Source organism: Choristoneura fumiferana, chromosome 28, assembly GCF_025370935.1.
Source record: "Choristoneura fumiferana chromosome 28, NRCan_CFum_1, whole genome shotgun sequence".
Classification (NCBI taxonomy): domain Eukaryota; kingdom Metazoa; phylum Arthropoda; class Insecta; order Lepidoptera; family Tortricidae; genus Choristoneura; species Choristoneura fumiferana.
This window is the reverse complement of record NC_133499.1, coordinates 7,496,747-7,521,504: the sequence shown is the minus strand read 5'-3', so window position 1 is coordinate 7,521,504 and position 24,758 is coordinate 7,496,747. Positions and strand designations below refer to the sequence as shown.

Genomic DNA, 24,758 nt, shown 5'->3' with positions numbered 1-24,758 from the left:
AAAATTGCATAGCTGCCGCGGTTAGCAATAAACAAATTCTGCGCGGACGTGGAATTCGGTTTTCATTTCAGTATCCCGCTGCAATGTAATTTTCCGGGATGAAAATTATCCTATGTCCTTCCCCGGGACGCAAACTATCTGTACACCGAATTTCATCTAAATCGGTTCACCGGTTTACACGTGATGAAGTAACAAACAGACTTATAAAACTTTCGCATTTATATTAATGGGATAGTAGGAAGAAGGATACTATTAAGCTCTTGTGAGACGTTACTTATAAAATTAATTAAAATAAATCAAAACCTGACAATTTCAAAAATATATTAGCTAAAAAAATGATAAATAAGCTAACCACCAAAAAGTTGGAAACTTTGTCACTTCAAAGTTCAATATCTCAAAAACTTAGTAGGATTCTCAAAACTGTGTCATTTAGTTTGATATTTATTTCACCCCCGACGCAAAAAGAGGGGTTTTATATGTTTGACCGCTATGTGTGTCTGTCTGTGGCACCGTAGCTCTTTATCGGGGGGAACGATTTGAATGCGGTTTTTTTTAATTTGAAAACAGCTTTTCTACCGATGGTTCCTAGACATGTTAAATCAAAATCGAGTCAGCCGTTTTGAGATATTGAACTTTGAAGTGAAAAAGACGGGGTTTTTCCAAGTCGGTTACTCTACAAACGAAATTGTTTTATAATTTTTAACATACAATAAAATTGTACCAACCTCCCAAACATTAACGTACCAAAACATCCCTAATTTACGCCGTACATTAAAACTAGTTACGTATGTTTGTCCATTAGAACGTATTTACACCTTGTTACGTTATCTGACCTGGGCCACACAGATAGTTGGTTGCATGGTGTTAAAATCTTTGCCTTTTGTCTGGTGAAAAAATAGTTGATGATCATTACATACAATAGAATATTACTTATAGTTAACAACTAGAGACCTCGGTGCCCTTAGTGTAAGTTTTCGATTATAAAATACGTCTCAGTCGCGTTCGCGTTAAAATCTCAATTTGTATGGAAACACGAACAGCGCAAACGTTCTGCTAGAGGCGCTGTTCCTGTTTCCATATAAATTGAAATTTTAACGCGAACGCGATCGAGACGTATTTTGTAGCCGAAAACTTACACTAAGGGTACAGGAGACCCCAGAGCTGGCGCTTACCTCTCCCAGCGAATTTCTCTGACTGTACAGAGAGGTAATGCCGCCAGTGTGTGGGGTCTATGCTGCAGGAGGGCCTCTTAGATGTTGTTTAACTTTATTTTTATAGTTAGGTATATTTATGTTGTTTCTATTAATTTTGTTTCCTATTGTTAACAACTTATACACAAATATTAATTCAGAAAACACAAAAAAGAAAACGATCCAAAATCTTTCCTTCGTAAAGTATACTTCCCCATTTATAATATTAGCGTGAAGAAGTGACAGACAGACAGAGCTATAGAGCTCTTCTTCACGCTTTAACAGCTGAACCGGGAGCCGCGGGAAAAGCTATGTATGTCCATTGACGATTGATTGATTGATTGCCTTATCTATTTTATTATTGTAAGGTCGTGGTACCTACTTATGGAGGCAAAATAAATCTTTCTTACTTTCTTTCTTTGACGTAGAATTGAGCAGTATCCCGGGTAAAAACAAATTCCATTTGGTCCCTCAGTTATATATATTATAAGAGAACATAACACGTATCGAAAATACAAACTGAAATATAGATGCACAGAAAAACCAGAAAAATAAGACCAGCGCTGGGAATCGAACCCAGGTCCTCGGCATAGGAGGTGCATAGGAGAAATTCGTGTCTGTATCGTTGTCCAGCGGTGGTGTAGCGGTATAGCATACGGCACGGAATGCCGAGGACCTGGGTTCGATTCCCAGCGCTGGTCTTATTTTGTTGTCCAGCGTGGTGTAGCGGTATAGCACACGGCACGGAATGCCGAAGACCTGGGTTCGATTCCCAGCGGTGGTCTTATTTTTCGGTTTTTCTGTGCATCTATATTTCAGTTTGTATTTTCGATATAGGTTTTACGGGATGACCGTAAAAGTAACAAGAAATTTGGAATTGAAATTAAAAATAAAAAAAGATTCCAAAAAAAACAATCTTAACATAACACGTATTTTTTCTTTTGACAGTCAAAAAAAAAACGTGACCAATATTTTCTAATAATCTAGCTAACGGACTTAATTTTTTTTGGGACGTTAGTTTATTAAAACATCTATTCGAATAGATGTCAATACAAAAACAAATCGATACGCATCGTAGACAAACCCTTTTTTCTTTCAAAAAACAAACCAACGTCCTTTCTCATTCAGCCAAACCTATTTCGTACAAAAATAAAAACAAACAAATATACGAAAACATCTGGTCGGCGAATTTATGTTAATATTCGTTAAATAATAGAGAAGCACGGCATTAAGATACAAATTCGGGGGAGAAAGGGTTCGTAGGGACGGCGGGGTCGATACTTTCCGGTTGTCGATAGCGATGGTTTGATATTTCAATAGTTATAAAGAAAGAAAGAAAGAAAGAAAATACATTTATTTAACGCCATAAAAAACAAACATAGGAACAAACATAGAACAAATAAAGACGTACATGACGCTAAACAGGTCCCCCAGCATAATGCCACGGCAAGCCGTGGCGCTGATTATGGTTATGATAAAACAGACTACATAAGTAGTACTTATGTATACCTAGTACTTATTGAGTACTAAAATCGCCATAGGTGTACCTATACATTTAAGGTTTGCCCTCGATTTCCCTAGGATCCCATCTGTTGGCGTTTTGAAATTGTTATTAAAATCAAAGCCAAAAATAATAAAATAGGATGAATATCTACTTGATTATAAAGATCATATGAAAACTCCCTTCAATTTTTAAAAAAATATCGTGCAACAGGCGGCCGCGGCAGGAAGCGAGAGGACGTGTTTCTTTGTATTGTGGTTAAAGATAATATACAAGTGTTATCGATTGCTGCTGTCTTATTTTCTACATCACCCTGGAAATCCAATACATCATCAGATCATGATTTGGTAACAATGAGACCACCTCAGAAGAGTAAAAAAAGAATTTTGAAAATCGGTCCACAATTGACTGAGTAATCGGCGAACATACATTAAAAAAAAATACAAACATTGGAACATAGAACCTCCTCCTTTTTTGAAGTCGGTTAAAAATACGTCTTAATGTTGATACGAACGAGATGGACATATGACTTAGTTAAGTCTAGGTTCAGGTGTGCCTACAGGCCGCTTCCAAGTTTCAACTGAAGCAAATGGAAGTCAGACCAAGGTTAACAGGAACTAAAGTACATATGTTGTATTTTTTAAAGTATTAACCTTAGCGGTCCCCCGAAAGGCCGACACCGACGACGCTTAGATAAAAAAATATTACTAGTACTTACTAAATTACTAATTTTGCGGGAAATCAGCATAGTCCTCGCGGGATAGGGATAAGCGATCTTCGCAGATGAAGTCGCGGGCAACAGCTAGGTAGTGCATAATTTTTTTTTACTTTAATTTACTTAGTTTTTTTTTTTTTTTTTATCAGATAATAGTTAAGTGTCCTTAAACACATATATTTATTTAAAGAAAGACAATATAAAGCAGGATAATTATGAGTTTACATACATAAAGAAGAACTAACCTAAGATAGCTTAACTAACTTTACTTAGTTGTCTTTTTTGGCGGCGTTTTTTTCGGCGTTTTTTATTATTATTGCTGGCGTTTTTTTATGACGGGGTTTTTATTGAGTCGGACTTCTTATTGTTCGGTGTATTAAATTACGGAATTTAGAAAATTTTAATTTTAAACCTTAGATTTAATTTTCGGATTTATTATAATCGGATTCATGAAGAATCGGAATAGTCATAATTAGGAGTTTTAAAACATTCAGAATTATAAAAACCGGCCAAGAGCGTGTCGGACACGCCCAAAATAGCGTTCCGTAGCCATTCCGAAATAATTAAGTAATATTTTTCTAAGGATTTCGTATTTTATACGGAATGTTCCAAGTTTAGGTATATTTTATACCTTAGGCAGCTATTCACTCTTAAACTACTAATAATTCTCAAGCAAACTTAGCCGTTACCATCCTGAATTTTTTCAAATTTTTCCACCCACCGGTTTAGATTTTAGAGGGGGGGGGGGCTCGATTTTCGTTAAAATTTGCACTTTAAAGTTGAATATTTCACAAACATATCACTGAATTGAAAAATCGTCTTAGCAAACCCCTAATGGTTTTAAAAGACCTATCCAACGATACCCACACTATAAAAAAAAAATCACCCCCACTTTACGTCTATGGGAGGTACCCCAAAAAAAGTTTGTCGGCATAGTTTTCCGTGCAAAATTGCAGCTTTCTAGCGTTGATAGTCCCTGAGCAAAGCCGCGGACGGACAGACAGACAGACAGACAGACATGGCGAAACTATAAGGGTTCCGTTTTGCCATTTTGGCTCCGGAACCCTAAAAATCGGTATTTTGAAACTCGTGATTCCAACTTTTGGAATTTAGTTTTTCGTATATTTAGTGTACCCACTGGTCAAAGCCCGATGTATACGAGTACATAGGTACCCGTATATCTGAGACCAGGCATTATACTATTAGTTATTCTGTGTCTATGGCTGTATATTGCATCCACACTTACCCCCGTTACAGTGAGTACCCTTCTGCAGCTGACTGTACATGTATTATAAGAAAGTAGAATATCGACACCACCCCATCCCTGTGACATTTCCATGTAGGCCGCATAAAAATAACATTTTCGCCTCCCTGGCACATCTGCTCAAATATTGACTCGCCCGCCTCAAGATTTTGACTGCTGGCAACATCGGAACTTTAATTTTGAAAAGAGATTGAATCACGAATAAGAAATCCCATAGGCATCCCATTAATAAAACTGCCGTGAGACTCACTCATATTAAATATAATGACCCGGATAACTCACGTCTTAAATCGAGTTTAGCTCGACTTGTTTCGGGCTAAACTCGATTTAAGACGTGAGTTATCCGGGTCATTATATTTAATATAAATGTGAAAGTTTGTTAGTCTGTTTGTTTAATGAACTTAAAGAATTTCTTTGCTCACCCGCGACCTTATGCAGCTAAGTTTATGCAAAAACCCCCGACGTTGTCACTTCAAAGTTCAACATCTCGTAAACGGCTGAACCGATTTTGATGAAACATGTCTAAGAACCATCGCTAGAAAACCTGATTTCATATAAAAAAAACTGCATTCAAATCGGTCCACCCGTTTAAGAGCTACGGTGCCACAGACAGATAGACAGACACACATAGCGGTCAAACTGATAAAACCCCTCTTTTTGCGTCGGGGGTTAAAAACAGAATAAAATACATATTTAAGGGGGGCTCCCACACAACAACAAAATTTTTGCGTGAGCAACGTATTATTTTTTAGTTTATCAAAGACGTGTAAATAAATATCTCTCTTTTTTAACGGTTCTTGTGACCGAAGTAGTGAGTAAAAGCTAACACCTAAATAATGGACAAGCGTTTTCGTTTTCGACGCTGGAGCGTCGTAAAAAAAAAACAACAGAACATACCCTTTTCGTGCTGGCCGAATGGAATTCCTTTGCCCGCTGCAACTAGGGCTACCATACGCATTCTAATATGATTCAAATGACACATGATGATGAAATAACTTTGTGAGGCGGTAACTAATTTTATATTTTAACCCGTCGCGACGCAAAAAGAGGGGGGTGTTATACGTTTGACCGCTATGTGTGTCTGTCTGTAGCACCGTAGCTCTTTAACGGGTGGTCTGATTTGAATGCGGTTTTTTTATTTGAAAGCTGGTTTTCTAGCGATGGTTTTTAGACATGTTTTATTCAAAATCGGTTCAGCCGTTTCAAAATCATCAGCTCTTTTGTTCGCCGCGGTAGGAATCTTAGGCGCATAATGGGTATTTACTTTACTTTCAAACATATTTGGGACCTAAAACATTCTCGGCCTGATGCTGCAGCCAGGATATCCAGAACACTAGTAGTACACTCTTGATAAAACCATAGCAGATATATCGTGTTTGGATTCGTTAGTACCTAGTAATATATTTTTTTTTTATCTAAGCGTCGTCGGTGTCGGGGGACCGCTAAGGTTAATACTTTAAAAATTACAACATATGTACTTTAGTTTCCTGTTAACCTTAGCGATCCCCCGACACCGACGACACTTAGATAAAAAAAATATTACTAGGTACTTATACTAAATTAACTTAGGCTAATTTTGCGGGAAATCAGCATAGTTCCCGCGGGATAGGGATAAACGAATTCTTCGCAGATGAAGTCGCGGGCAACAGCTAGGTAGTGCATAATATTTTTTTACTTTTTAGTTGTCTTTTTTGCCAGCGTTTTTTTTCGGGCGTTTTTTTTAACTTTTCTTTTTTTAATTTTTTTTTCAACAATAATTTTCGATAATGCTTGAAAAAATAAAATCACATTAAAACTGCTGATTGTTCGAATATTTGAACTCAAATTTGCTAACCAATTGTTAAGTTACTGCGTAAGCACTGTGTTATATTAACTTACTTTCTTTAATGAACGCCTTTACAATGTTGTTTCAAATTCAATAGGCCGCAATTGCTAGTGATGGTTATCGGTAATAAAAACAAAAGCGGTAAAATAAACGAACTTATTATTAATTTGCAAGATTGTTCGTCAGAGTCAGAAAGTGACACTCCAAGTGTATTGAATAAATTATTTTCCTCTACCTACTATATTAATTTTGTACAGGCAACCCTAGCTGCAACCGGAAGCTTCGAATTCAAATTTGGAATTGGATCGGGGCGCTGACGTTGCTCCCTTGGACTTGGAGGTGCGGGCTCGTTGCGTCGCTTTCCGCACCGGTTGATGGTGCCGAATTTAAAAAGAAAACAAAGGTAATGAAAGATTTTCTCTCACTTCAAAACTATTTAAAACTAACCCAACTAATCTGCTAATATGTTCCGTATTGAAACATGCCATAAATACGTCACTACTGGGTAACAGGAACGCAGGGCTACTACGAAACTCGAAACTCGGAGTTCGTGTCGTGCGGTCCCTCTGACACTTATACTATTTAATACGAGAGCGAGAGGGACGGTACGACACGAACTTCGAGTTTCGAGTTTCGGAGTAGCCCCGCAGTACGGATTGTAAACTCCACTCGCCATTGAATTGCTTCGCAAGTGCACAGAATAAAATAAAATAAAAATAAATATCACGGGACAATTCACACCAACTGACCTAGTCCCAAAGTAAGCTTAGCAAAGCTTGTGTTATGGGTACTAAGCAACGGATAAATATAATTATATAGATAGATACATACTTAAATACATATAATAGAATAGATAATAGTAAGTGTGAAAAGCCCGCGGTAAAATATAAACGCGTAAGTTTGTAAGCCTGTTTGTTTTTTTGTCACATACCTTTTCAAACCGCTGAACCGATTTAGATAATATTTGATATACAGATAGTTTGTGCCCCGGGGAAGGACATAGGATAGTTTTATCCTGGAAAATTTCGCAGTTCCCGCGGGATAACTATAAACGAATTGTACGCGGACGGAGTCGGGGCAACAGCTGTCCAGTACCAGTGAGCGGTTAGTTCCGAAAGAATGTAACGTCTCTCGATGACAGCGAAACATAGATGTCGCTAGTGCTGCTGCTTAAGTAGCGTAGTGGAAAAAAGCAACCGGAGATATGTGTGCATAGGAGAAATTCGTGTCTGTACTCCTGTCCAGTGGTAGTGTAGGGGTATGGCACGCGGCACGGAATGCCGAGGACCTGGGTTCGATTCCCAGCGCTGGTCTCTTTTTCTGCTTTTTCTGTGCATCCATGTCTCAGTTTGTATTTTCGATATGGTAAGCTACAAGTTTGAAGCCAATGTCGGCCTTTCTGTTGCATATATCCCTTCATAGCTTTCAAGCGGATGTACCGAACCCGATGCGGATTTTTACATGAAAGCGAATTTCCTTGCGATGGTTCATTAAAATCAGTTCAGGCGTTTTAGGGTTCCGTAGTCAACTAGGTACCCTTATAGTTTCGCCATCTGTCCGTCCGCGCGGTTAAGCTCACGAGACCATTAGCATGAATATATTATTATCAGTTACGCTGACAAAGTCGTAAAATAAAAAAAAACAGGATGGTAGCAAAGTATATCAAATTTACAAGAAAAATTATAACGGCTACGATTGCTCGAGAATTATTAGCAGCCTAAGCTACCTTAACTAAAGATATACCTTAACTTGGAAGATTCCGTACACAATACGAAATCCTTACAAAAATAAGTATTAGATACTTAATTTTTTGGCTACGGAACCCTATCTTGGGCGTGTCCGACACGCTCTTGGCCGATTTTGCTTAATAATTGAGATATTGATACAGATAAATCGTAAAGCTCTTTTGTATACAGAGTAAATCAAATCAATCATGAAAATCAAATTTCCGAACTTACGGGTACCTACTCGAACCCACAATCCTCGTTTGAGAGGCCGAGGATCAAGCCACTGAAACCAATTCGTAACTTAGCAAATAGCGCATTATGCGAAACCAAGATAATAAAACGCAAACAGAAGTAACTAAATGCAGCCACCCGTCCAAACAAAGGGCTCGTCCAGCTAAAAATATTAAAATTATTACACAAAAATCTCGCACCGATGCAGAAACGAAACGGAATTTTGCCGCGAAAAGTCTTTGACAGCGAAAAAGGCGGGAAAGGCGGCCATTACGGACAAGTGACGCCATGTTAGCTCCGGGCGCGAAAGGGCGTATGTACAAAGGAGTTTGGAAGGTAAGTGACTTTTTGGTTTTGTGAACAGTTCTGGCCAACTGTGTAATTGAAAGCCAAGGATATGACCAAATTTTAATAACACCGTACCGTAAGTTATGGGGTTCTGTATACTAGTATTTGAGGGTTTTGTTATTTATTTTGCTAAGAGATAGAGATGTTTAACTTGTTAATGCTTTAATCTAAGTTGTAGCCAGGGGTACTACGAAATGCGAAAATAGAAGTTCGTATCGTACCTCCCTCTCACTCTCGTATTGAATAGTATACTTAAGTGTCAGAGGGACGGAAAGACACGAACTTCGATTTTCGAATATCGTAGGTAGGTAAATCAACTTCAGTCAGCACTCAGCAGTGTTTCCGGACAATTTGACGACCGGATGGCCAAGTGGCTAGAGAACCTGCTGACTACGAAGCTTGAGGTCCCGGGTTCGATTCCCAGCCGGGGCAGATATTTCTATGAATAATACAAATGTTTGTTCTCGGGTCTTGGATGTTTAATGGCTATTTAAGTGCTGTACGAAGCTTATCTATATAAGTATGGGCAGATATTTCTATGTTGTTTTCTGTATCCATATGTGCAAGCTTGTATTTATTATATTGTATGTTTATTCGTTGCCAGTATCCATAGTGCAAGCTTTGCTTAGTTTGGGACTAGCTAGGTCAATTGGTGTCAAGTGTCCCGTGATATTATTTCATCATCATCTCAGCCGTAGGACGTCCACTGTTGGACATAGGCCTCCCCCATAGACCTCCAGTCGCTTCGGTTGGCAGCGGCCTGCATCCACCGTGAACCCGCGGCTTTAACCGGGTCATCCGTCCATTCGTTAGTGGACGTCCTACGCTGCGCTAGCCGATCCCCGATGCCGATATTGTTTATTTATATAACTATAACGTCGGGGCTTACAAGAAAAGAGCTAACACTTTCTTAACCGACAACGGAGCAATGACCCTCCTTGAGTAGTTGATACTCATGGGAGGTGGTCATCCATTCCCATCAGATGGCCCGCTTGCTCGTTTTCCTCCCTCCACTAATAAATAAGTTTTAGTAAAAAAATCATTTGAATACAAGCTTCTTTGCTGACTGTACTTTTTGTCGACTTTACTTGTATTGTCATCCAAACTACATTTGCATACAGTCGATGCCATTAACCGTTGAAGAGTTCCGTCCTGCGGAGACGATCCTGGCCGGACTACCAGAATGTCACTACCAGATTACTGTATTGTCACGCAATTTAGATAAGTATGCCAAAGTTCAAGTCAATCCGACTACTAGAAGTTAGTCGAATTTAACTTGCAAGATTTGACCAAAACAAACAAAACACAACGGGACGCGTGAAACTAAATAAAAGCTTGTAAAAAAACCGGTTAAGCTGTGCGGCTAGGTAGGTTTAGATACTAGCCGAACTACCATAGTAGCATACCGATAAACCACTTAATTGGCTGACGGTACATTAACAAGGCTGAACTATTCTCAAAGAAAAGTTTATATTTTTGTCTGTATTATGAAGTCGGTTTAATGATTATCGTTCACGGCAAGGTTATGTCATGGTGGCCATCGTAATAGATCGATCTATGTACTCTGCTCATGCACGACCTTACGATAGCTATTCGTCTATGCAACAAATCTGTGTTCACTTCTCCGTCTCTACACTGTAATACTGCATTTACACAATCGTGCGAATCGAGGCGAATAGCGAACACGTATATCTGGGGCACGGTAGTGCCCCCGCCAAGTCGAGCGCGAAGCAAACACTGCCGTACCATCCTTTACTGGAACCATTTCGCCGCATTTTCAGGCCCCTATTTGAGAACCTCTGGATAAGACCAGAACGCAGAAATTTTCGTCATCCAGTAAGCTATAATCACATACTTAAAATCCAAAATTTCAAGTCTGTAGGTCATTTAGTTCCGAAGTTAAGCGAAAGCAAAGTTTCTCACTTATGACACACTCACTCACTCACTCATGATCATCAAAATAGAACTAGTACTTCCCATAAACTCAGAGAGCTGAAATTTGGTACAGAGTTAGGGTTTAATGGCCACATAAAGGGAAAACTATAAAAACTAGGATAATCGAAGATCTGGAGTACATGGTGACCCTGATTAGAAAACACAAGAGTTCAACCAAACTATTAGAGATCGACATACCGCCTTTACAAATTTTCTACAAAAAGAAGTGAAATCCCACCAAAAACATTCTGTAAAAAACTAGCCAAGTCTCGATGGAGCTGATTGTTTATCTCTAAAAAGTAATGAAATCTAGACAAAGTCGTGCAAAGTCTAAGGTTCCTTACTGCGATTTCTTTAATTAATTCTTTTCTTTTTTTACAGAATGTTTTTGGTGGGATATAAACAGTCCGCTCGCTATTCGCCTCGCGCCTCGATTCGCGATTCGCGCGCTCGCGTTGGGAGCGGTTTTTCGGACGCGAATCAAAGGGCACGCAGGCCCCTCTTTCCCACTGGGCACACTGGGCACGTGCCCAGGGCCCCGCGATGGATTGGGGCCCCCTAGTCCCGACTCCATTACCAAACGATAACAGATAGCTAAATAGTGCTTTATTATGGTCATATCCTAATGTGCCCAGGGCCTCTAATAGGTCAAAGACGGCCCTAAGGGCCGAACACGAACTTACTGTTGACACATTCGCCTGCATTTTGTTGACAGCTAGCGCCAGTAGCGCCTGCAGGGCTACTACGAAACTCGAAGTTCGTGTCGTGCGGTCCCTCTGACACTTACACTATTTAATACGAGAGCGAGAGGGACCGCACGACACGAACTTCGAGTTTCGTAGTAGCCCTGCTGACCCAACAGGACGTGTAAACAAAATGCGAGAGGAGTGAAGTGCGAATTTTATCATTAATTAATTAAAGAATTATTTGTTTAAACTCAATAGATGTCGCGCGCATGCCGCCATTATCACGTCTTCCATGTTCTTGTGCAAATGTCAAAATGATTCACCCCGCGAATGTGTGAACAGTAGCTTGCGACGGCACATCGTATTACGAATGTTTTTCGCGAATGGCGAACACGATTGTCACACATCACACAAACCAGGCTCAGAGTCACGCAACCAACTATGGAGAGAGCTATGCTCGGAGTTTCTTTGCGCGATAGAATCCGGAGTACAGAAATTCGTCGGTGAACTATAGTCACCGAAGAATATGAAAGTTGAAGTGGCATGGGCGAGCCACTCGCTCGAACAGAACCGAGAGAGGGAGAAGTTTATCTGTACATGACATGTATCTCATTAATCTTCATCGATAAAATCATTTTTACTTCTTTATTCAAGATGTTAAACTGAAAACCTCGGATACCCTAACCATTCTTATTTGAAGGTAGATTAATGCTTATAATCTTACTATCATCTTACTTAATATTATAAACGCAAAAGTTTGTATCAATGGATGTTTGTTACTCTTTCACGCAAAAACTACTGAATGAATTTGCATGAAATTTGGCATACAGGTAATAAATACTCTGGATTGACATATAGGCTTCTTTTTATCCCGAAATAATGTATACTTCCTGTGGGATCAAAAAAGGATTAAGCTACATACCAATTCTGAAAGAGTGAAGCCCGGGCCAAAGGCTAGTATAATATAATCCTTATTATGTACAAATATGTAATCCATTTAAAGAATATTTGTATGTTTACTTAGTCTATAGTTTTACTTGATGCCTAACTCTATACACAAAATTTTATCTGCATTAATATCTGTCACATCCTTAAAAAAAATCATAAATCATTTATTTGCATACAAACATGGCATATTTTGTGGTATGAAAGAAAGAGAGTTTCACATGTTTCGTCACTATGTGACGTACAAAGCATTTGAGTATTTATCTAGAATATTTCTAGATAAGTACTCAAAGGGCACAGCAGACTATGAAAAAATATCTAACATGTCCTACCAGCCCGAGAAATATAATCCTGTCAAATATTTATGCACACTTTATGTCAGATATTGGTTTGATGAATGTGGACATCGAGTCTTTCAATGAGGCTGGCATAGTCACACTGGTGCACTTAAGCCTCAAAAAAAAAATAAAAAAAAAAAAAAAAAAATATTGTCTTTGTATTTGTCAGTACAGCTGTGCGGTTTTTAGAAGAAAATTAAAGCTGCCAGAATAACCACCAAATTAAATTAACTAAATAACATGCAATCCCGCTAAGACATTTATTTTGGTCCCGGGTTCGATTCCCGGCCGGGACAGATGTATGTATGAATAATGCAAATGTTTGTTGTCGGGTCTTGAATGTTTAATATGGATTTAAGTTTATTTTTATTGATATAAGTAGGATGTTTATCCGTTGCCATAGTACAAGCTTTGCTTAGTTTGGGACTAGGTCAATTGCTATTTATTTATTAAGATTGTAATTGCTGCTATGTGTTGGGATGGCGAGGGGCACTGGGCCATTTAACGCGAAGATAACATTAGATTAAGATATTGAAATAAGCTTCATAGCATATTTTATAACCTACAACTTTTTAATAAAAAAAGAGTGCTGTCTTCGCCAACAAACTGCTTAGCAGTTTGGTGAAATATTTTTGTAAAATGTGATTAATAAATAAAAAAAAAAAAAAAAATTTAGCATACCTACCTATTTTGTATTTGTAACTTTTAGATCAGGCACTGTAAAATCAGTGAAAATAAAACAACCTGCTTTATAGAATAGTTTCATTTTCAGTTAATTAGTTACAACCTTGTATTGTATGAGTATAAGTTCAACTATTACTGTACAAAATTCTGTAAATATCATAGAAGTGGCGAGAGGTATTTCATCTTTAGCTCTTTAGGCAAATAAAGTGCCAATAATCTGAAATCCTCTAATGTTAAGGGCGTCGACAATAGGTAATTTTACATGAATATTACCATGTGGCATGCTTACTCGTTCGCCACCTCATAATTTTAAAAATAAAAAAATAACCATATTATTAAATTTATAAAACAAATAAAATGGAAGTGGTTGTTGAATAACCAGATTTAAAAATTCTAAGTTTCTAACACGGAAACACGTTAGTAACACCTTCAGAAATAAAATTCTGTGTAAATAAATTAACAACAACAAACAAAACTTAAATACGTATCCCGCAGTTCGAAAATTGATTTGAATTGATTTTTTAATTCACGTCAAAATGACAATTTAATTGGTCACAAACAAACACTCGTGTCAACCGGCCAAAAACTCTTGTGCCAACTTATAGAAAAAAGCGCGTTAAAAAAAAAGTTAAAAAATCATCTTTATTCTGACACAAAAAATAATCGAAGAAAAGAATCGATTGCCGTATCAGTGTTCAGAAATCGAATAGCAAAAAGAAAGCGTAATGATTCAAACCACGTGGAGCGGCAAGGTCGAATTTATGTTTTCAACTTGTCAAGCGCGGCGTGTGATAAATTAAAGCTACGGGCCGTTATCGCAGCGCCATCCGCGGAATATACACCCTATTTTAACGTGCTAAAGTCGATGTTGGCTTGCGTATTAGTCCCACGCATAGTCGCCAGCCCAGGCAATATATCTTAGGCCGTGTACTGTCCGTGACACTTCGTAAACAAACTGGAGCTACCGCAACAAAGGATCACTGCCATTTTAGAACGAGAATACGATTAAATAAACCAACCGCGACTCGCGGCGACTGTTGCAAGCCCAATAATATCCATTGTCAAGTATTATGCGACGCTTTTTAAGCTTTAACTTCTAAATTAAGGTGACAATGACTGACTTACCAGAGGAAAACACGGCGAAGTGTAACGCAGAGTCATCGGTACATCTTGCACATATCGATCACAGTCTTGCACTTAAAAACACTAAGCTTAAAAAAGGAGGTTAGCACCAAAATATCAAAACAGTCATTTATCAATCACAAGTAACGTAGTGCCGCGTCGTGCGGCCGTTTTTATTACAGTAACAACGCGTATGTGAATCACTATCAAAATAATAATAGAGGCAGACGCTCTGTCGACGTCCGTGCCGCTGTCTGTCTGCCGTGCTGTCAATATTCGTCAAAATGAAAATGGCGACACCCTCGACAGTATACGATCAGCACCGTCCTGCCTGCTATGCGTCTCTCGCTCACCCACCCACGTGGGAAAAGGACGGGCGACCGACGTGTTGTCTTCAACCCGAGTGAGTTGATTTGTGATGTCACGCCCAGCAGCGTAACGTTTGCGTAATTAAGCGTCCACGACTGCTCTTAAACTCGTTTTAATAACGTTAATTTACAACGATACCTCAAAATAAGGTCGTCGGTCGAAAGTACCGGTTATATGACGAGTTATTGCCATGCAATGTGTCTTTTTGTCGCTGTTCCACGACTCTGCGCAGGCTAGGCCCGTCCCACTACTCAATAACTGTCGGCGAGAGCGCCTCCTACTTTTTCTTATTTTATTCGTGTCTATTTTTTTCAGATGTTCATCTCGACTGCATTAACTCGGTGCAGTCGCATTGCAGTTTGATGAATAATCTATTTAAATCTCTTCGTGTTCTTTGACGGTTGGAATTAAACCCTTTTATAAGACCTCGGCTGCGTCATTACTTTAATTGATTTAACAATGGAGCTAACTGGTTTATAAAATCAAAACTTTCTAGACTAATGTAATTTTATTACCTACTTCGGATTCAGGTCAACTGCTTGATTGTTATCTATCAAATATTATGTTTCAATTAATGACCACCTCGATCAAAACACATCACCAGTACATTACATAATTTAACGATTTAATGTACTGATAAAGTCAATAAATTTAATTAACTTTTGGCTGATATAATCTAATAATAACTGGTACCTAATACGTAATAATTTTGCGACCAATCGTGACGTCATATTAATCGATGAAAATCGATTTTTTGACGGGATTAGATTTTTGGATTGTGAACACTTTCGATCTTTGAAAAGCGCAATGCGATGCCAACATATAGGAAATACTTAAATAAAAAATATTACAATCTACTCAAACAATAGAAATATTATGACTCAAACCTAATAAATATAATAGAAGATAGTCGTGATTAATTTAAAATCGTTTTTTTTTTCATTGCTCAGTCAGCTGTTTGCGTTCGTAGCTTAATATCAGTTACAAATATAAATATTTCAATAAATTACATCAACGTGGCAAACTCTTGACTGGATTCTTACGTAAATTTTTTTTTGAAATATTTTCATTAACTCTTATTTGATTCCACAACTTCAAGTTATTATTTTAAATTTAGCATGATATTAATTTAATTAGTCCATGATATGAAGTGCGTAAAACGAAAAATTATTTATCTGCCTGTCATTGAGGCCAGAATACTCCGAATTTCGAAAATCGAAGTTCATATCGTACCGTCCCTCTCACTCTCGTATTAAATAGTATAAGTGTCAAAGAAACGGAACGCCACGAACTTCGATTTTCGAATTTCGTAGTATCCCCGCTGCCATATTGTAGCTGTCATGTGTCAATTTGACAGTGACAATATTTAGAAGATTTTCTTTTTTTTTTAGTTTCAGCTCATATTCACATACGTATAGTAATTACTAGCTCAGTGATTCACATATAAGAAATACCTACTCAACAGTAATTTAATGCTTTAAAAAAATACAAAAAATGTTTAATATAAAAATGGATCATGAATATTGTTGGAGATTCACAAAAAGGTAATATTTTGAAATTGAATTTTTTATTTAAATGAAAAGAAGAGAAGACTTTCTGAACGCTTGACATTGCAAGGGTGTTGCGCTTATAAAAATATATCTGCAACTGACATAGCCTAGTTTTACTTTATCCAAATTGTCGCATTACATCTGTATCTTTAAAATGACGACGTAAATTTACACGTACCCGTACAAAATTATTCCTGTTATTCATTTACAAGACGAAAGACGAACAATGGAACTAGAACATGTGTTTGAAAGCTGGCAACATTACGTACGCCCGTTGTAGTTCGAAATTTCATGAATCGAGTTCAACCCAACCGTGCTCTAGAATTTGTAATTTACTTCTGAAAATTACACCACTGTTCTTTATTACATTTAAAACTATTCATAATGTCTGAGAAGAATCACACTTCACGTTTGTCGGCGTACAAAAATGCTGGCGTCGGTGTCGGTGTAAGTACTTTTACTTAAAAATTAGAATTCCTTTGTTCTAATTTCGAAAAACGAATGCATGAATTTTTGTTTCAGATTTGTTTTTGCTAATTATTCGTGATGATGAATTCTAGTAGTAAAGTAAAATTAATACTTACTGAATGTTAATTAAGATTATTTAGGTTTTTTATAGTTTTTCGAGTTAAATGCGGTATAACGTGTCGTGTAAAACCCTTTATTACTATCTGGTGACTGCTAAGTGCAAAAGAATGACGTAAATTATTAATATTTAGGTGTGTTAAATCTTAATCACTGCTGTATTTATTGTGGGTAGAGAAACCTTTTATCTAGTATCATATTCTTACCTTCCAAATCAAGTGTCAATGAAATTGCCTTGTGTTAAATGGAAATTCTCATAAATTTAATATTCCTGTCACTTCTCATGTGCCGTCAATTGTTCAAAGGTTAACTGGAAAAGATCCCTGTAAGGGATAAGTTTTGTACATCTCATTCTCCTGTTATTTGTTAATTTCATGTCTTATGTACACTGAGATTGAGAAAGGATTGAGAAAGGGATGCTTGGATGGTTCGGTCATGTTGAGAGAATGAATGAAAACAGATTGACTAAGCAGATCTATAAGACGAGCGTGAATGGGAACGCTGGGAGAGGAAGGCCTAGACGAACGTACCACAATCAAGCTGAAGAAAGTTTGGGTCAGGAGTACTCTAAACCAACGTGCATGCATGAAAAGATTGATGCATGTAGAGGAAGCGTGAGTTGTATGCCAGAATCGTAGCAAGTGGAAGGATGTAGTCTCTGCCTACCCCGTTGGGAAAGAGGCGTGATTTTATGTATGTATGTATTATGTACACTATCCTAACCAAGAAAAAGTTGGTAAACCTCCGACTCTCAACACCTTCCCAACATCATGCTTTAATCTTCAGGAGCTACGTCGCAAACGGGCCGAGCAGAGCGTGGCGCTCCGCAAGCAAGCCAGGGATGAGCAGCTGCTGAAGCGCCGGGCGCTGTCCCCGGAGGCCAAAGATGAGGAGCTACCAGTGGAGAAGCTGCCCACACCTGCTGAGATTGTTAAAGGTATCACTATCCTTAATCTTATTCATCATCATCAGCCGGAAGGCAACCACTACTGAAAGCCTTCAGAACGCCACAATGAACGGCAACTCGCCATTTCGGCGACCGGATGACCAAGTGGTTAGAGAACCTGACTACTTTCAGAGGAAGCAACACGAATTTACAGATTCATTGGACGGGCCTTTGCATCCAGAGATGTGGTTTCAGTGCAAGGGAGAGTGTAATATATGTATGTCTGTAGTGCAGTGTATATATCTGAGGCTGCCCATGAGGCTGACGTAGTCACATTTGGTGTGCTAAAGCCTCGTTAAAATATCAGAAGGAAAAAAAAAAACCTGTCTACGAAGCTTGAGGTCCCTCCCAGGTTCGATTCCCAGAAGGGCAGATATTTGTATGAATAATAGGAATGTTTGTTCTTGGGTCTTGGATGTTTAATATGTACTTATCTATATGTCGGCGGCCGATCGTAAAATCCGCCAGATCACGAAATTCCTAGGCATATCATGAAATGGCGTAAAGTTGGCCAGGCATATCACTATGTGCCTGAGAAACAATACGGCAGATCGATTAGAGCAACGCATTTGTCGATATTCCTAGCTCTATACCGGGCACATCGCACATCGAAGTGAGGAGTGGTTAGTCTAATTTGTGACCACAACGCGCGACCCGAGCGAGCGAAGCAAGCGTGCCGCGGTAGCGGCCGGCAAAGTGCCAGAACCGATATGGCAGCGTTTCATGATATGCCTAGGAATTTCATGATTTGCCTAAACGTCACTAGGCAAATCGGTAAACATTAAGTTTTGAACGATATGGCGGATGTCCCCTACCCAATTCATGAAATGGCGCCATTTCACGATATGCCTAGGAATTTCGTGATTTGGCGGATTTTACGATGGGCCGCCGACATATATAAGCATGTTTATCCATTGCCTAGTATCCATAGTACAATCTTTGCTTACTCAGTCCCAAAGTAAGGTCAATTGGTGACAAGTGTCCCATGATATTTATTATTTATTTACATCTACCCGTTTGCTTGTAAATGTCATGCATGATGCCCGTTTAGTACTCTCAGACTGCCAATTCTTCTCACCTTCAGGTATGTGGTAGCCACTTTAGAACTTTTGTCATCCAGCAGTTATCTATAAATACCTAGAAAAAAATAGAGATATGGAACACATGAAACAATTTGGCCTAGTCCCAAAGTAAGCAAAAAGCTTTGTTATACTAGACAACAGATAAACATATATAAATCCTAAGGTTAGTAATATGTAATAACTAGCTTTTGCCCGCGTGGTATTCGGTTATCCCTTGGGAACTGTGCATTTTTCCGGGATAAAAAGTAGCCTATGTCACTCTCGGGCCCATGAACTATCTCTATGCCAAAACTCACGTCGATCCGTCGCTCCGTTACGGCGTGAAAGACGGACAAACACACAAACATACAAACACACTTTCGCATTTATTATATTAGTATGGATAACCTGTGGTAACTTTACTGGTTGGTGTATAATCTAAGATTTAATTGTATATTTGTACCCAAATAAACATATAAACACAAATAAACAGACACTTACTTACATAATTTAATTTTGACAAATTTCTTCATTCTTTCTCATCCCGCATGTTACCTGACAGGCCTCAAGTCATCGGACGTGGCAGTCATGACGTCATCAGCGCGGGCCGCTCGTCGTGTCCTCTCCCGGGAACAGAACCCACCAATCACCATCATGGTAACGGCTGGCGTCATCGCGCCATTGGTCGCCGCGCTGGAGAGAGACGACTGGTTAGTACGCTCAGGCAGTTGTCTCACCGCCGGCGAGGAAACGATTGGCTATCGACTATTTTCTCGCTCAAGAAACGAACCAAAGATATAAGATCCTGTGTGAGTAAAAGAGACATATATTAATAGTTGATCGCTGGCGGTTCACACTGCCGGTGAGAACTCGCTCTTACACCTTTTGTCGCAGCGACAAGAGCTATAAAACTCGCTGAGCTATAAAACTAGCTCAGCGCTGTTAGCTTGGCGGCCGCCCGGCTCGAGCGAGTGGAGCGAGTAATCGCCCGTCGTGCTCGAACACTCTTCTCGCTGCTCGCCCACTCGTTTCTAGTTACTCGCTCTGCTGGCTTCTCGCTCATCGTCGGCGGTGGGACCAGTGCCTCACTGCCCATGGTGCCATACAACCATTTGAGGGGGCCACTTTGGATCACTGCTTGTATTAAATTTTTTAACAAAGATTTATTGAATCAGGCGTTACTTTGCGGAGGTCCATATCAATGAACTAAGACAATTGCTTTGCTCACCCGCGACCTTGTGATAGCTAAGTTTATGCACTGTAAGAACGCACACAAATTCGTTTCAGACTCAACCAGAGCTCATCTTTAAAGTAACACAAACATACACCTTGCTACAAGATGTTAGACTTAGGGGCTGTTTCACCATCCATTGATTAGCGTTAACCGACGGTTAAATGTGATGCGGTCTCCATCTATTCGAACAAAACAAATAGAGACGGCGTCACACCTAACCGCCAGTTAACACTAATCAATGGATGGTGAAACAGTCCCTAAACCACCGGATTAGATTAGATTTAGACTGTTGTTGTGTGGAGAAACTGCATGAACACGCATATCTTGCATAAACGTAGCTACCATAAGGTCGCAGGTGAGAAAAGTTATTGTTTTAGTTTAGTCCATTGATATGGACCTCCGCGAAGTAACACCTGATTCAATAATAGTACATTACTGTAGAGGCCGGCAACTCCGCGTTCCGGCCGAGGCTTGTACAGTGCTTTTCTCAAACATGACATGAAATAAAATAAAAAAAATAAGAGACGAAGCTGGCGGGACGCTGGTCTCGTCGCTGTGTTGTGTGGCTGGTGCCTGCTGGCGCGGCGGCGGCGGGCGCGCGCCGTGCCGCAGCAAGCGTTGAAACAATAGTACATTGTGTCTTAAGGCCGGTAAATAAGGAATTACGAACGAGAGTCTATTAGAACTGGAGACTTTAGACGTTCGTAATTCTAGTACCGCCCGTGCGACAACAATGTTTTTCATCACATTTGCAAGTGAAATTGTATATTTGTAAAAGAAAAACTAATATTTTTTCAAAAATTCCCGATACCGCTGACTGCGCTCTTGGCGCTTGGCTTACTTGGCTTACCGACCACGGGTTTCATGACAGGCACATTAAGGTCGAGGGTTTTATTTGGGGGGTTGCAACCAAAGTAGCCTGCATGTTACGACACTGTTTACGAGCAAGCGTGATGAAAAAGTATTTGTATGAAATCTCCTTGCAGAGTGACCGAGCGCCGGCAGACCAGCCGCAGCGCCTGCAGCGCGATACACAACGTCAATATTTCATGTCATGTTTTGAGAAAATTAATTATTTCTTTCTTATTTCCAGCCATGATTTGCAATTCGAAGCGGCGTGGGCACTCACCAATATCGCTTCTGGCACCCACGATCACACCATGGCCGTCATCGAGGTATGGTTTATAGGTCAACTTCAGTTCATCTTCTTTACGTTCGGCTCTCCTTTGACCCCGAGACCCAAAAGATGTGGGATGTGGCGTCTCTCTGCATATTATACCGTAATAGCTTTTGCCCGCGGCTCCGCCCGCGTGGTATTCGGTTATCGCGCGCTGTTCCCTCGGGAACTGTGCCTTTTTCCGGGATAAAAAGTAGCCTATGTCACTCTCGGGCCCATAAACTATCTCTATGCCAAAAATCACGTCGATCCGTCGCTCCGTTACGGCGTGAAAGACGGACAAACACACAAACATACAAACACACTTTCGCATTTATAATATTAGTATGGATTTATCATGGGGAGTGTTCTGACGAATTGTTCGAATTGCTGCCTGCTGCTAAGTTCCACTACCGCACTTAGAGGAACCGTCTGGCTTTCTATCCTCACCATCTTGATGATTGGCAGTCTAGTACCGTGCGTTTTAAGCGAACTTCTTTCCTCGCACGACGAAGATCTGGAATCAGCTTACTGCGGCAACATTCCCGGAGCGTTACAACTTAGGGATCTTTAAAAAACGAGCCTACCAATTTCGAAAAGGGGTTGGCAACGCACCTGTGATTCCCCTCGTGTTGCCGGTGTCCATGGGCGACGGTGATCGCTCTCCAACAGGTGACCCGTCTGCTCGTTTTCCCCCTCTTATATATATAAAAACCGGCCAAGAGCGTGTCGGACACGCCCAAAATAGGGTTCGCTATTTGAAGGGATCGCTAATTTGTCATGATTTATATATATATATATATAATATAATATATAGTTTTTTTTCTTTTCCCGCAATAATTACGCGTTCGGTTACGTGGGTGCACACTCACCGGGGTTCAGCTGAAAACCAGCGCTGCAGCTCTGGTTACAGGGCTACGGCATATGCTGAGCTGAGTCCTTTTGGCATCACACTACAGCACAATATCTCTTATTTTCCTCTCTTTTCCTATTTATGTTTTTACTGTGTTTTTGTTGTGATGTAGTGTGTTTTTCTTGTCAATAAATGTTGTGAGTTTGAGTTTGAGTTTGTAATACGGATCGGAATTATTTCCAAATATCCCTGTCCATGATATAATCATTAACTTTATAATACGCCTTTGATATTAATGTCTTCTTGACAATAGATCTGAATTTTATCCGTTTCATTTATAATATTTTTTGGATTTTTTTGGAATTTCAGTCTTTTACTTATCATGCCACGTGTTAATGCATAGGGCGGCGCAATCCCGAAGCTGGTGGGTCTGCTGGCGCGCGGCGGGTCCGTGGGGGAGCAGAGCGCCTGGGCGCTCGGGAACATAGCGGGCGACGGGCCCGGCCCGAGGGACGCAGTGCTGGCCGCTGGAGCCCTGCCCGCGCTGCTGCCGAGTATGGCGCCGTCGGCGCCGGCCGCCCAGCTCAGGACTGCTGTGTGGACTTATAGTAATTTCTGCAGGTGAGTGGAGTTGAAGTGTTGTAGGAGTACGGATAATACCGGGATGGAAATACCGACCCTGTTTTTCGTTTACACGCCCATAGAAGCTCCTGTCAGTTTCTATGGGCGTGTACACAAAAAATAGGGCCGGTATTTCCATGTTGGTGTTATCCGGGAGTGTTAAAGTGTCACCCGTGTTGTAGATAACTCGGAGAGTGAGAGAGGGGGGGGGGGAGGAGATTTATATATAACGAGGGTTTTCAGCAAGGGGTCAATCAAGTATTACGTAAACACCGAAGGGAGTTGGGGGTCTTTGCTTTGTTTATGTTTGAACATATGGGGGCCAGCAAAATTCTAATTATTCTCTTTTTTTTGCAAAATATAGTAGTAGGTAGGTGTGTAGGATTGTATTTTCGATATGGGTTTTACGAGATAACCGTGAAAGTGACAAAAAATTTGGAATTGAAATAAAAAATACAAAAAGATTAAAAAAAAACCATCTAAATTTGATTGCTTAATAACGACATCTCTTGTCCGGGTGAGCGGTTAGTTCCAATGGGGTGCTGAAAGTTTCTCGATGAGGGCTACAGCATAAATGTCGCTAGTGTCGCTGCTAAAGTGACTGAATAAGAAAACAAACAAGCTGATATATGTGGTGCATAGGAGAAATTCGTGTCTGTATCACTGTCCCGTGGTGGTGTAGTGGTATAGCACGAGACACGGAATGATTCCCAGCGCTGGTCTTATTTTTCTGGTTTTTCTATGCATCTATATTTCCGTTTGTATTTTCGATGTAGTACATACTTTTTAATTCAAGCAAATATACCCTACTTGCAACAAATTGCTACTTGCAAAAAAAAACAAAGAAAATACTTCATTGAAAATACAAACTGAAATATAGATGCACAGAAAAACCGGACAAGCTGGACCAGCAGTGGTGTAGTGGTATACACACATGGCACGCGGCACGGAATGCCGAGGACCTGGGTTCGATTCCCAGTGCTGGTCTTATTTTTCTTGTTTTTCTGTGCATCTATATTGTATTTTCAATTTAGGTTTTACGGGATGACCGTAAAAGTAAAAATTTGGAATTGAAAATAAAAAATACAAAAAGATTCCAAAAAAACAATCTTAAAATGCTTCATATTCTCTATTGTTTGTTATAGAAACAAGAATCCGCTGGTCAACTTCGAATTAGTGGCTCCAGCGTTACCATTCGTCTCTGAACTGTTGGAGTTAAACGACACAGATGTCTTAGGTAAGTGATAATCCAGTAATGAAGAGCCCTACTGTTTCTAGTTCACCAGTTGGCGCCACTCGCCACTGTAGACAAAGGTCCTGCCTGAAGTATAGTGGTTAGTTTATTATTACGGGCGTGAAAACAAAATTTACATTTAAATCATATTTCTAGTATTGCTAAATAGTTTTACAATTTTTAAAAGTGTATACATAATTATTTTCAATATATTAATTATGTAATAAATGAATATTTATATATTTTAAAGTTGTACAATTATGAGTTTACATACATAAAAAAGAACTAACCTAAGATAACTTAACTAACTGTAACAATGAAAGTTATAAAAAGAATACACCGTCTAAAAGATCTGCCTGTGGCAGGGTTCCCATGACGCTGGCCGCATTACCCCTTTGGATCGCAAGTGAGATCCGCTGGGATAAGTACGCGCCAGCTCTTGGGTCTCCAGAAGCGTCGACCAACCGGGACGACAGGGCCTTTATAAAAAACTTCATGTCGGCTGACCAGGGCCCTAAGGTCTCAACAGCAAGCGCCGCAAAATCGTAATCCTTTAATAAGGAGGAGTACTTGCGACGCTTATCATATTTAATAATACCTTAAAACCGTACCATAAAAATATCGAGCATGCCACAGTG

The 24,758-nt window shown here is 39.7% G+C and overlaps 2 protein-coding genes across 3 annotated transcripts in view; one reads left to right on the top strand and one right to left on the bottom strand.

Annotated features, from left to right (window-relative positions):
• The window catches only part of LOC141443788 (homeobox protein PKNOX2-like), a 57,197-nt gene extending 42,103 nt beyond the window's left edge, over positions 1-15,094 (bottom strand). Inside the window, exon 1 of one of the 2 annotated variants that reach the window (XM_074109151.1) lies at positions 14,515-15,094. The gene's annotated coding sequence lies outside the window, so the exon portion shown is untranslated. The remainder of the gene's footprint in view (positions 1-14,514) is intronic. The other variant, XM_074109152.1, reaches the window with a different exon arrangement.
• A 1,599-nt stretch (positions 15,095-16,693) lies between these two features.
• LOC141443707 (importin subunit alpha-5-like) lies at positions 16,694-24,131 on the top strand. The gene is made up of 6 exons (XM_074109056.1): positions 16,694-16,877; positions 17,802-17,952; positions 19,585-19,732; positions 21,350-21,431; positions 22,669-22,886; positions 24,032-24,131. The coding sequence occupies exons 1-6, from the start codon at positions 16,815-16,817 to the stop codon at positions 24,129-24,131; spliced, it is 762 nt and encodes a 253-aa protein (XP_073965157.1). The 5' UTR covers positions 16,694-16,814.
• The last annotated feature ends 627 nt before the right edge of the window (positions 24,132-24,758 follow it).